The sequence below is a fragment of the Podarcis raffonei genome, chromosome 4 (genome assembly GCF_027172205.1).
Source record: "Podarcis raffonei isolate rPodRaf1 chromosome 4, rPodRaf1.pri, whole genome shotgun sequence".
Taxonomy (NCBI): domain Eukaryota; kingdom Metazoa; phylum Chordata; class Lepidosauria; order Squamata; family Lacertidae; genus Podarcis; species Podarcis raffonei.
This window is the reverse complement of record NC_070605.1, coordinates 38317259-38330420: the sequence shown is the minus strand read 5'-3', so window position 1 is coordinate 38330420 and position 13162 is coordinate 38317259. Positions and strand designations below refer to the sequence as shown.

Sequence of the window (13162 nt, the reverse complement as noted above, 5' to 3'; positions counted from 1 at the left end):
CAGATGGGCACCTACACTGGGACCTGCAAAACTCATGCAACTTAAATTATTATTGAACGTTGCAACTCCCAAGCAGCTCCTCATATATTTGTAAAAGTGGTGTGATTAAATTAATTATCCTGAATCTCAAAGTACCTTTACCTTGTTAAGGCTGAGTCTGTCAAGGAAAAACATCAGATTTAAGCAACCAAATTAATCCATCACTTTTAAAAATGATTTTTAAATCAATTCCTATTTTCAACAAAAGCCCCAAGGCGATGGACGTGACTCCTATTTTGTACAGTAGGCTACATTCCAGCTATGTGAATATTGGGTTTTTGCAGCCATCATACACAAACAAGCACCCCATCCTGGCAAGCAAGAGGCATTATCACAGTTTCAGCCATGCAAAGGCACCTGGGGATGGTTTGGAGCATGGCTACTGAGGGGGTGTGGCCTGAGAGCTTGGCAGCAGGGCTGCATTTGGCCTCTGGGCTTGAGGTTCCCTACCCTTGTTCTAGGCTTTTGCCACTGTTCTTTCTTGTGCTGTTGGAAGAAACTCCAGATCAAGATGATAACACAGCAGCAGTCACTGCCCTATATCAGACATGCCAAACATAGGCAGGTTAAAAGCCACGTACCTCTGTCAACGTTGGCACGCAGGGATGTCAGCATCCCTTCTGACACCAGAGTTTTGTACAGAGCACCCTTACAAGCTCTCTCAGATTTCCTCGAGCCACATGTCTCGGTCTTTTTGTTACAGTCACTGTCCTCGGTTTTGACCTGCTCTGGTAAGCTTTGTGGCATCATCTCTTCCGTTGGGGTGAGCGGTTCCGATTTGATGATTTCGGGTACCTCGCATGGCAGTTCTTTGTTGTCGGCAACGTCAAAAAAATCTGGAGGCTTTGATTCTTTGGTGGTCTCTACACATTTTTCCTTTAGAGCTCTTTTCTCTTTCGACTTCACTTTTTTCTTTGGTAACTTTGTTTCCAAGATGTTCCCCTTTGCCGTTGAGGAAGGGCGAGCTTTCTTACGGGGCACTTCTGTGAGTCTCTCTGCCCCCCAGTCCCCTTTTGCAACCGCTTCAATAGTATAAATGACGCTTTCAATGTCTGACTCAGAAGACTGCCTCTTTTTGCAAGCCTTCTTAGGGGTACATTTTTCAAGTGCTTGCTGGTCCGGCTTATTTTTCTTCTTCTTTTTCTTCTTTAGCTTTTCCGGCTTGCTTAATCCTAAGGTGCTGATGTCAGCCATTGTCAGTTCTTGGGAATGGCATACAGAATCCTTTGCAATTGTGCTGTCAGGTCCAACTAATGTCATGCTGTCCAAAGAAGGATCTGCAATGTGACTGCATCTTGTCACCTCCTCAGACGTTCCAATCTTTGTCTTCTCATGCTCTTGGCCCTTCACCTTATGAGATTTTTCGATTTTTACTTTCACGCTCTCTGGTTCTTCAACTTTGATCTCCTCTGGTGCTTCCAAGGCTTTGATAATTCTGGATGCTTCTAGCTTTCCCTTCCCGGGTTCCCTCACTTTTACTTCCTCTGAGGCAAGGCACATCTAAAACAAGGGTAAAACATTAATTTCACATTTCTAGTGCAATGTTGGGTAAGAGCTTTGTGACTTGTTCTAGAAAAACCACCCTCGTTCTTGGCAGTTCAACATTACACAGCCTATATACTTGCAGCAGGATTACCAGACAATGGGGAGCACATCCTAATAGCACAATGTGATAACCCTCACAATTAGAGCCCTATGGAAGACCAGGGTTTGAATCTCCACTCAGCCATAAAACTCAGTGGGTGACCTCTCAGCCTAACCTCACAGGATTGCTGTGAGGATAAAATGGGGAGGGAAGCACCACCATAAGCTCTTTGGAAGAAAATGTGGTGTATAAACTTACTAAATAAATAAACATTGTCCAGCATTCATGGGTCCTATAATTAGCATTTACACTCCTCTGTGAACAGATGCAGACTGCCTCCCACCAGCAGGCTCCAGGCATCATACCTGGGTCTCCTTCAACTGGCGCCTCTTAGCCCAATATTAGTTGAAGCCTCTGCCTGATTTGCAGTGGCCTTGGTATCAGGAGAAGACCCAGGAATCCTGAAATTTGCTTTTGGACCTGCAGGTGGAGGGACATCCCCTGGAATGAAGGGAATGAGGAGGTTTCTTATGTGTTTTATGTGGGGCGGGAGGCTCTTCTCTGGACTGTTTCCCTCCTTCCAACTCAGAAACAGAAGAGGATAAGAGGAAATTCCCCTCACTAGAGTTCAAGAGGGACCTGGGAAGTCCTTGATCTTGGATCCTCATAAATAGAGCCTGAGAGGGCTGAATGAGTCAGGCACTAAATGTTTTGGTTTCCTAAAGGTAAAGGGACCCCTGACCATTAGGTCCAGTCGTGACCGACTCTGGGGTTTGCGGCGCTCATCTCGCTTTATTGGCCGAGGGAGCCAGCGTTTGTCCGCAGACAGCTTCCGGGTCATGTGGCCAGCATGACTAAGCCACTTCTGGCGAACCAGAGCTGCACATGGAAACGCCGTTTACCTTCCCACTGGAGCGGTACCCATTTATCTACGTGCACTTTGTGCTTTCGAACTGCTAGGTTGGCAGGAGCTGGGACCAAACAACGGGAGCTCACCCCATCGCAGGGATTCGAACCGCCGACCTTCTGATCGGCAAGTCCTAGGCTCTGTGGTTTAACCCACAGCACCAGCCGCATCCCCTAGTGGCATATAAAAGTAATGTTAAACTATACTATTGTCTATTAAGCCAGCCACCTGAGGCTGCAGGGGAAAAACTGGCTCCAGCCAGTTCCACTCCCATGGCCAGAAGAGAGGCAGTGGTGGTGGGAAGTGGGACTGCCTGCAGCTGTACCTGCATTCTCGTAAGGAGCAATATCTGTGAAGCACAATAAAGCGAAGCACTTTAAAACAAGGTGTCCCTGTACAAAGTTAAATGTGCTTAACCCACCGACTGTAGTGGGCTGGAGCATCCTTATGTTCATATTGAATTGTGGCAAATATCTTCTTAAAGATGTTAAAAGAAATACTTGAGAAAAGTGGCACTGTTGTTTGTTAGTTTTTAACCTGATGGTGTCATCCGCTGAATTTGAAAGCAGTGGTGCTATGTAAGCCATGCTTATCGCGATCAGGTGAAAAAAGACTGTACATGTAAGAGTATTTTACAAAGAGTGTCTTTGCTTTCAGCTGGTATCAGTTCAATATAAAACCCAAGTGTAATTTAGATTTGCCTTGTCTAACCAAAGAAGAGAAAACAGCCACCTCTATATGTATTCATTTATCATTATTTAAATAGAAGCAAAATCTGTGATTGGAATATGGCTAAAACATGTACAGTAGAGAGGATTTTACATTGCATGGACCTACTCAGGGCACAGTGATCCCACTCATTGAAAATAAAGCCTGTTCTTCAAAATACCCTAATCCTTTAGTTCTCTTTCTTGGTCTCTCTAGGGAATGACGGAATGGTGGGAACTGGCTTTTATAGAGACTACTAACTTGGTACATGCAAGTTGTGGTTGCATGAGAGTCATGGGCTCCTCTACTGGACAATGCATGTTGCATCACTGGGAGAAGCAGCACAACCCTCTCACCATGCAATTTTCATTTTGTGAACTTTTCCACGGAAAATATAAAACATTCTTTAATACCAAGAACAAAAGAATTAAGAGCAGTATTTCACATATTGGCTGTTGCCTACTAACCAGTGCACTACTGCACCTTGAAGCTAGCAGTTCTTAACTTGCCGCCTTGGCTCTATGGAGACTGTGTGCCTAATGGTTAGACAAGGTAAATCTTGGAACCAACGTGATAATTTACGGTTCTATAAACAACAATGCTAATTATGACTGTACTACTGCTCCGCTTCCCAGACCTTGGCAACCAGCATCATTCAGTAGTAATTAAGCCACAGGATTTTAATACTACCTCTGCCAACTGAAACAATGCCGATGTCCCACACTGCTTTGTTAATTCAGGAGGACCTGAATGGGATGTACTTGATGAAATCTAAAGTAGAAACAAAGAAAGCAAGGGGTGGGGGAAGATAATATCACAATGTCACTGATAAAAGTTGTGCCTCCAAGCGCAATGCAAAACGTCAAAGGAAATTTCAAATTCCACAATCACACTTGGAAGAGCTGGGGATCCAAACAGAGAAGAATTATATAAAGAAATATTATGTTAATACTAGAAAGTAATCGAGTAATGCTTTCAAGTATGGCATTTAGTTCCTGCGGTAAACATTACTGAATTAGGCCATCACTAAGGAGACTGTAAAACTACAGGACAAGTGTTTCCTTTAGTGTAAACAGATATATCTTCATTGACCGTCTATGTTCAACTCACTAGAGCTGTATCAGTTTACACAGTTGTAAATCAGGCCATCTTTACCTTTGTATGGTAGTTTGGATCCTCCCATTTTACTTGAAAGGCTGGTGGCGAAATGATCTAATTTACAAATGTGATTTTGTAACAAGGAGCTAGGTATCTTGGCAAAAAGTAGTAACTGTTTTGCTGTGCAAGAATATATACCCTTGTGCAACACATTGGTTACCTGGAGTCATGCTTTTGCAACTAATCTACTCTGAATGAACACATATAGGATCATGAGAGCAAGCACTGCCACCTATCTAAACACGTGAACGCCATGCAGACATTCAACTGAATGCATGTAGATTCTCCCCTCCATGCATGTTCCATCACTCGGGATATGTCACGAGAATACAAGCATTGTATCTGGATATTAAGTTACACAAATGCAGCACATGTACCATACAAATATATGTGACTCTGAAATGATTTGGTCAAGGTTCCTAGTTAACTGTACTCACATCTGCATAAACACATTTCTGTATGCTACAATATATGCAACCACTCCAAAGAGTTTTTGTTCTACAGGAAATCAGAGAATAATTTATGAAGGTTTATAAAACATAGAAGTCTCACATTCCTCCTATATATATTGCCTGAATGCAGACCAAACGAGTCAACAAAATTTGAGCATTAATTTGGCAGTAAGCATCAGTCCAAGAACCCTGATCACGGCTTCTCCAGTACAAAGTTTGTATGTGTAGTAATTTAAAAGGGGTAATAGTGGTCAAGGCGGCATAGTTTTTCCTTTGCTTGCTGTTTTTCTGCTGCATCGATTTTGCCTAGTTGAAATAGCAAACACACCTCTGGATAGTTTAGTTCAACCTTGACCAGTCTGGTGCTCTGTTGGGCAACAATGCCCACCCAAGAAAGCCCTGGTGGGAGCTGTAGTCCAAGACACCTGGTGAGCACCAGGCTAGCAAAAACTGGCCTAGGTGTTGGGGAAAGCAGCAGGTGGGAAGATGTTAAACACCCCCATTCACTTCTCAGCTTCCACGGCTCCCAGACCCATCTTTATAACCAAACAGATAGTTGGCTCTTTAATGGTTCATTTAGTATAAGGTGAACAAATACTGCAGTCAACTTCAACATGGGAAACAAACTTTCCAGACTGCCTGGCACATTAAAGTAGTGTAGCAATGATATTTTCCCTTTCTGGTTTCTAGGAAACTGAAAGACAGGCTACAGAAAATTAGAAGTTTTGCTGGAACCTATGGACCACAGAGCCACTTCGCATGTTGCAGAAAAACCAGCTCCCTGAATTACAACAAAATGTCCATCAAATCTCTTCTGTCCCATTCAAGGGGAGATGTAAGTGTAGCAAGAAGCAGGAAATGCTCAGGTGGCAGTTTCTGTACAGCTATCCCCTTTCAAACTTACAGAAAATATGAGACTGACAAGCTGTGAAAATGTGGAGACCTAGCTTTATCTGTCATATGGGAAAGCACATCTCAGGCACATTTAATTCTTTTCGAATTGCACCTGTAATTTCATTTGTATATGAAAACATAAAAGCTATAAGAAATACATCTTTGCAGAAATCCCATGCTTATCTACACAGCTCCTTCTTCCAACACCTTTTGCTAAAAGATACTTCTGGTGTCAACCTTCTGCAGTCCGTATTAAATTCAAAATATTATTAATAAAAATATACCTTTTCTTTTCTTTTCACACACATAAAAAAGGTGCCTTACCTCAGCGAACTGGAAGAGTGCTGACTTCCTACACTGCTTTATAGGTTCAGGACTCGCCAACTGTGAAGAAAGGGATATGATTTTTTTAAAACAAAATGCAGAGAAAGTCTCTTTCAACAATGGGTGAGGCACACAGGCAAGCAGACAGCTGCCCTTTGTGACATTTTAGTTTGTCAGTATCAACACAATAAGCTGTAGCGTTGTTGATGTGGATTCTGAGATTCCACAGGATACAAAGGCATCTCTGCACATCATTCTGCTATTTTAACTAGTCTCATGGTTGAGCGCGAGAAGAAAGGACACCTTTCCTATTAGCCACATCATTTGTTTTCACTGGAAAACAACACAGCCACTGGGTAAGCAAAGGGGTGATAAACATATGGAGATGACAGTGAAGAGTGTCATACTGTATAATGGAGTATGCATGACTGACAGGGGACTTTTATTCCTGGGCTAAAGGTTGTCCATTATGAATGACACATGCACTTGATGGTATCATTCCTTTCACAAAGACTTAACATTATTCTCTCCTACGGTGAAAGGGATAAAGAGAAAGGAAACATATGAAGAACACCCAGGCTGAACAAAAACGCTGTCTGGGACGACTGCCAAGAATCCTCAGGCATTCTGGGTCCCAGGGCAACATAAGACTGTTGTGCTGCTGGATTTTTTGCATGTTTACAGCCACTGTACAATTTTTACTGCAACAGATTGCTTTCCGTGTGCAAAGTATAGCAATACTTTTCTCAGTGGGAAATTTGAAAGTTGGGGGGGGGTGTAAAAGGAAGGAAAAAAGGGTAATTTTGGCATACAAAATGTGCCAAAGATGTCCAGAGGGAATGATAGCTTTGCGCTAATAAAAGACACATGGGTTCCAGTAGCTGAAATAAGGATTTTGTGCGCTCCTCTCTTGAATAATCTAAAAGCAAGTACCCTGCTATGTTCAGGATGAAAACCACAGCCTCTTCTCTCGCAAAGAAAGATGTGAATCACTCTGCAAAGTACTGCTTGGGCTGACTCGGGGGAATAACTCTGCTGAAGAAGTTCAAGATCTTTTCTATCAATGAAGTGTCCTCAGAGCTCTCTCCAAACACTCTAATCTGAGGGAAATGAGTGTAGTTCTACATCCAAAGATAATTCATTTGGCACAAAAAGGATTCTCTTACATTTCCATATGGCTCTGGACTGCTTTATAGCAGAGAATGGCCTCTAAAGTCAACATTACAAGAGCTTATATTGTAAAATATATGATAACCCTCTAATTTTCAGCAACCAATGCACAGCTCATTGTTTCCTAGCTTTTCATGCTTCCAGACTTCTATGAAAACTCAGTGTAGATAGACTTGCTGTTCTACATTCTCTCACTGATTAAGAAATGCGTGCTTTAAAATGGTGAATACTCTAGGCCAGGGTTCCTAAACATTTTTGCCATGGCCCAGTTGAAAATTGCTGAGGGTCTTGGCAGACCCTCTGTCTGTTTTTTGAGGGGTTTTTTTTTGTCTGTTACAGCAATTGCAATGCACTGTGCTAGATGCTGCATTATTTTTTGATAGCATATTTGTTTCTTTTCTTGTGTGTTGTATTTTGTTGTTTTTCAGTTAGAATTCCATAAAGTTTGGGTTGCAATGCAATAGAATACAATGGGATAACTTGGAGCAGCTGATGAAAATACAATTAAAAATAAATATGAGCATTTAATTTGATGGATGTGCCAATTTTCAACCACAAATCCACAGACGCACCATGTGCCACCTGGATGAAGCCCATAGATCACAGTTTGGGAAACCCTGCTCTAGGCTAGAGGTTTTCACCATGTGTTGCCAGGGCGTCATTGAAAGCTTATAGGGACTTATTGATCCATTAGACAAGCTTCCTTGAAAGTAAGCTTGTCCTATTATTGACACTGAGGTCCAGCTCCGAGGGCCTTCTGGCGGTTCCCTCACTGCGAGAAGTGAGGTTACAGGGAACCAGGCAAAGGGCCTTCTCGGTAGTGGCGCCCGCCCTGTGGAACGCCTTCCCATCAAGGAAATTAACAAAGGAAATTAACAACTACCTGACATTTAGAAGACACCTGAAGGCAGCCCTGTTTAGGGAAGTTTTTAATGTGTGATGTTTTATCGTGTTTTTATTATTCTGTTGGGAGCCACCCAGAGTGGCAGGGGAAACCCAGCCAGATGGGTGGGGTATAAATATAAATATAATTATAAATATTAAAATATAATTAAATAAATAAATAAGATGATGGTGATTGACAGGAATCCTCTCAAAGTGCTGTCCCTTCCTGCAAAGTCTAGTCAGCTCCTTGGTATACTGGAGACCAAACGACAATGGAAAAGAAAGGAAGACAGCTAGAATGCAAGTGGTAGAAAACTCACTCTAAGTCTGACCAAACATATGTAAAAGCTCATTACCGAGCCTATCCTGTGGCAATGATAGCAGAGAACAATTTTCTGCCAGCATGGCGACTTCAGTAGAAGAGCAAGATGGCTGCCCCAGCTGGCATCTTCCCTCTTACTCTGCCTGTCTTCAGACACAATTATAGACCAGCAGCTGGACTGCTTATCTTCATTCTGTTAATTTGTTCTTTTAGGTGCCTCCTCAGGATATTGCTTATTCAACCAGCACTTTTCTGAGCAACATTGTTGGATATTGTTCCTGATAGTTTTGCAGATGGATTCGATGTAATTTTATCGTTTTAACTTTGTATTTTGAATTTATTTTGGGGGTTTTTTGTAACCGCCATGATTTTCTTTTTTAATGCTGGGCAATTGAGACATGCTTTACATAAATGAAAAAATCTTGAGGAGGCTCAAAAAGAACTTTTTTCTAGGGAGAATCACTACAGTGATTCTGTGAACCGCCCTGAGACCTCCAGCTTTAGGGCGGTATATAAATACAAATTCAAATAATAATACAGTGAGATATGAGAACTTTGCTTTAGGCTTTAAAGCAATTTTGAGAGTGCAATTTGTAACGCCACATTTTCAAGAGGTAAATTAAGTGTACTCAGTTAGATAATGAGACAAACAAAGTTTTCTGGCTATCGTCTTAATTTTAATCCTTTGAGGTTTGTTGAATATTTACAGATAAATTATAAACAGATAAAAACACTGGCATGATTATTGTAATAACCTGCAGCTACGTAAGAGTATATATATAAAGAAGATAAATAAATGAGTAAGTTAATTTGGATATGCAGAAGATATTAAAATTAATTTAAGGAACCGCAAAAAGAGGGGGAAGGAAGTCAAGTTTTAAAATGTCAAAATGATTGTGAAATCAGTGAAATGTATATACCTGAAAAGTATAAACTTTTTTTTTAATTAATCCTATGGGTGTCTGCAAAGAGCAGCCGTTGCTGCACCAACTTCTAAAACTTGTTCAAGGCAGCTGGTACCTTACACCATAGCAATGTGTTATAAAGCAACATAGGCCTTGTAAGATTAATGGAGAGGAGAGCAAAGAGAGGCGAGCTTGCAGGAGAGAACCAACAGACTGTTGAAGACGCTTCATCTTTCATGCACTCACTGATGTTCCTCCCCCAAAAATGGGGGAAAAGAGGAAGACATCTGAGCAAGGGAAAGCAACACCTGAGAGAGCAATGGCAGGGGAGCCCTGGCACTGATTTGTACATCATAGTCAACCATACTTAATGTTTAACAGGGATGCAACATGAAGCAGTGCCCACTGCAGGGTGCTCAAAAGCTGTAGCATCACTCCTTCACCATTCCTGGTCATACTGGGAGCAACAAACCGTACACCTTTGCTTGTTGTGGCACTCAAAGAAAGTAGCTGGAGACGTGTGCAGAGGCCGGAGAAAGAGCTGTGAGTGGAGGAGTGCTCCATTGCCCATCCTTCACCAAACCTGCTATAGGCTGGGACTGGGTGTGGAATTTGCTGAATGGGACAAAGCTGTGGGCAGCTGCCTGCAAAAGCAAGTCTTGAGTGAGAGATTAAGGTAACGTCAGCAGGTTTCAGCTGTCCTCTTCTCTATGACATCTAGTGAGTAAGCTGTGGTTGTTTGCGCCATGGCTGGGAGACCAGGTAGATGGTGAGAGTGCTGGGGGAAATGCAGGAGGCTGAGAGGTGAGTTGTTTTGGAAGGAGAATGAACTGATACTAGTTTATGTTTATTAGCAGTTTGTATTATGTAACCATTGCATATGAAACTATATTTTTGTAAAATTTGTTAGCTGTCTTTTGTTGTTGCTTTAGTTTTCTGTACACTGCTTATATTTTTATATATTAAGTGGTATGGAAATGGTCTAAATAAACAATTAATAATAAGTAACTCAATAAAATCCTGGGTTCGTGGTTTGTTTCCTTCTTTCTAATCAAACCATGAGTTGAGGCCAAGGTTTGTTTTCAACTCATTAGTAGATTGGATGAAAGAACCATATTCAGTTATTTCAGAAAGGTTTTGGGAACTTTATTACATAATTTACTTGGGGGAGATAAGAAATTTGGACCGAAGACTATTAATAATATTTTTTTTTGTTGTTTGATTTATTAAAGATTTGTTATGTCCAAGTCTCCTTTAGAAAAATTAATAGATAAAAGGAAATGTAGAGGTGGGATTTCATGCATGGAAGAACAATAATTTATTCAGGATTAATGATTTTAGAAAAGCAGGATGGATGGTTTCATATTCAGAGGTTAGAAGAAAAATGCAGGGCAAAAACCCCTAATTGGTTTGAATATTGTCAGGTAAGATCATTAGTACAAGAATATCAAAGGAAAACTGGGTTGAGGAGAGAACATACAGAATTTGGAAAAGAAAGTTGTGAAGATTAAAGAACATAGATTAGCAAAGATATATAAACTTTTGGTTAAACATGACACAGAACAGGGACAACTAAAATAATATATTGTGAAATGGGCACAGAATACTGGGGGCAGCGGGCGGAATCCTGATGTATGTATGTGAAAATCTTTTGAAAGTAGCTTTTAAGTTCTCTTTATGTGCAGGAATTAAGAGATAATTGTAAAATAATGAGTAGATTGCAAATTAAGCCATAAAAGATAAGTAACATGAATAAAAATTATTTATCTTTATGTTGGAAGAATAAAAAGAAAGATTCTCCCCATATGTGGTAGAGATATGTTTTTTCCCCCCTTTAAAAAATGGAAAATGATTTTAAAACCCAAGTGGTAAATATTTTAAGATACAATGTTTCATTTTGCTCGTTTTCTTTTAAATTATGTAAAACAGTAAGTTATCTCAGAATGTAGGGAACTTGTTTCTTATCTATTAGTTGTAGCTAGAACGGTCTATGTAAATACTGGAAATCACATAAAACACCAACAATTAAAGAATGGAGAGACAAAAAATGGTAGTATGCAACTATGGCTAAGAACACATTTTTTAAGATATCAAGAATGAGAAGCGAGACAAGGTAAGTTATTGGTAAAGTGGCAAAAGTGTATTGATTACTGTAAAAGAAAACAGTTTTTTTCACCTAATTGTCATCATGGATTCACAAAGTATTGACTGTTTGGATATATGATATCCTTCTAGCTTTGTTTTTATTTATAATTGAAATGGGGAACGGCTTTATTTTAGTGTAGCTACCAATATGCTTTAAAATATTTTAAAAGTTATTTTATTACCTATAATCTGATGATTAAAATAAAAGGTGGTTGGGAAAGGTTGGTTTTTGTGGTGCGTTTGTGGGAAATAAGCTCCCTAGTCTGGGTTTGTTGTGGGAAATATCCCCTTAGTCATGCTCCCAACATAGCCAGGAGTGGAGCAAGGACTTTTGACTAGCATGCACCACCATGTTGCTTGTTCATAGTAAACCAGAGTTAAACATTAACCATGGTTTATCAGGAGATGTGAACACAGCCACAGAGTAGGCTAAGCACCTATCTATTCTGATTCTTACCCAGAAATGCTGCCTCCTATGCCCACAATTGCATTACCCAGGCAAATGTGGGTCTGGGATGTTGTGCTTGCTGCAGTACTGCCCTTGGCCCAAATTAAGGCGGCTGCAATAAGTAACCATGTCATCTTGCATTGCACGGGTTTGGACTAGGGGACCCCAGGGTCCCTTCCAACTCTACAATTCTATGATCCTGTTCCTCATTCCCCTTCTCCAGCACTTATATACCCATGTTTCTGGAGCATCATGGGAACGGAGCACAAAGAAGACGTGGCAATACTCAAATCACCCCCATCTTGTGCTCTGTGATTAACAGAGAGAAGCAATGCTTGAATGTTGAGTAGGGGCCTCAAATGAAGGGTTGGAACCCTGAGCACAGTTGGATGTGGGTGTCAGCAGAACGGTTTGTGGCAGTGCTGCTCTAGTGCCACATCTTGTGTAAGTTACATACACCCAGTGCTTTTCTCCTGGGGGTACGCAAACCCTTAAACATTTTTTGAATTTAAGTTTGGCCTCATTGAGCGGCAGCATTTCAATACGAGTAGGAAAATGAGAGTACCCCTAAACTTTTTTTTTTAAGAAAAAAAGAACTGTATATACCTAAGACCAGGACTTGCAACACTGCACTAGCACCAAGCTTCATAGTAAGCCACCAAACTGTGTGCTACATATCTTCGCAGCCTACTAAATTCATGATTGTAACATAAAGAAATGTGCGTATAGCTGAAGCTTCCTTCGCTGCCTCTGCTGCAGCAGTTCCCGGCAATGACGAGAGAAGTGCTCTCTAGCAGAATTCATAGGCATTGACAGACATCTGAAGCTATGAGAGGTTACTTTATCATTTCCTGGGATATTGCTATTCAGAAGCAAATTCATCCCAGAACTGATTTTTTATTTAAACTTAAGATATTTTAGTTTTGTGCCTTGAATAGCTACATTATATAGTCAAGCTAAGGGGGATGAAAATCACAGGCAGCGATCTCAGTATACTGTTCCTTTGGTTTAACGATGATGTAGGCTTGGCTAACGAGAGATGCAGCTACAAGGCTGTACTGTACAGAAGCTCAAGTCTGTGCAAAAGATGAAGGACACCCTACAAGGAAGACTCCTTTCCAACCCAAAGAACAGGGATGGGGAGCCATTTCTATGGCCAACTCTCGGTGGCCATTTTGACAGGTAGCCAGGGCTGCTCCCCTATCAATTGCTTGATGTCA

At 41.0% G+C, this 13162-nt stretch overlaps 2 protein-coding genes across 13 annotated transcripts in view; one reads left to right on the top strand and one right to left on the bottom strand.

The window, feature by feature from the left end:
* BBX (BBX high mobility group box domain containing) overlaps positions 1 to 13162 on the bottom strand; it is a 125433-nt gene that overhangs the window by 12019 nt on the left and 100252 nt on the right. For all 12 annotated transcript variants that reach the window (XM_053386256.1, XM_053386262.1, XM_053386254.1 and 9 more), the window contains 3 exons: positions 6068 to 6127; positions 3930 to 4010; positions 621 to 1539 (listed from right to left, as the gene is read on the bottom strand). In XM_053386256.1, coding sequence (XP_053242231.1) covers positions 621 to 1539; positions 3930 to 4010; positions 6068 to 6127 — 1060 coding nt within the window. The remainder of the gene's footprint in view (positions 1 to 620; positions 1540 to 3929; positions 4011 to 6067; positions 6128 to 13162) is intronic.
* The window catches only part of CD47 (CD47 molecule), a 231861-nt gene that overhangs the window by 133954 nt on the left and 84745 nt on the right, over positions 1 to 13162 (top strand). The gene's annotated exons all lie outside the window — the stretch shown is intronic.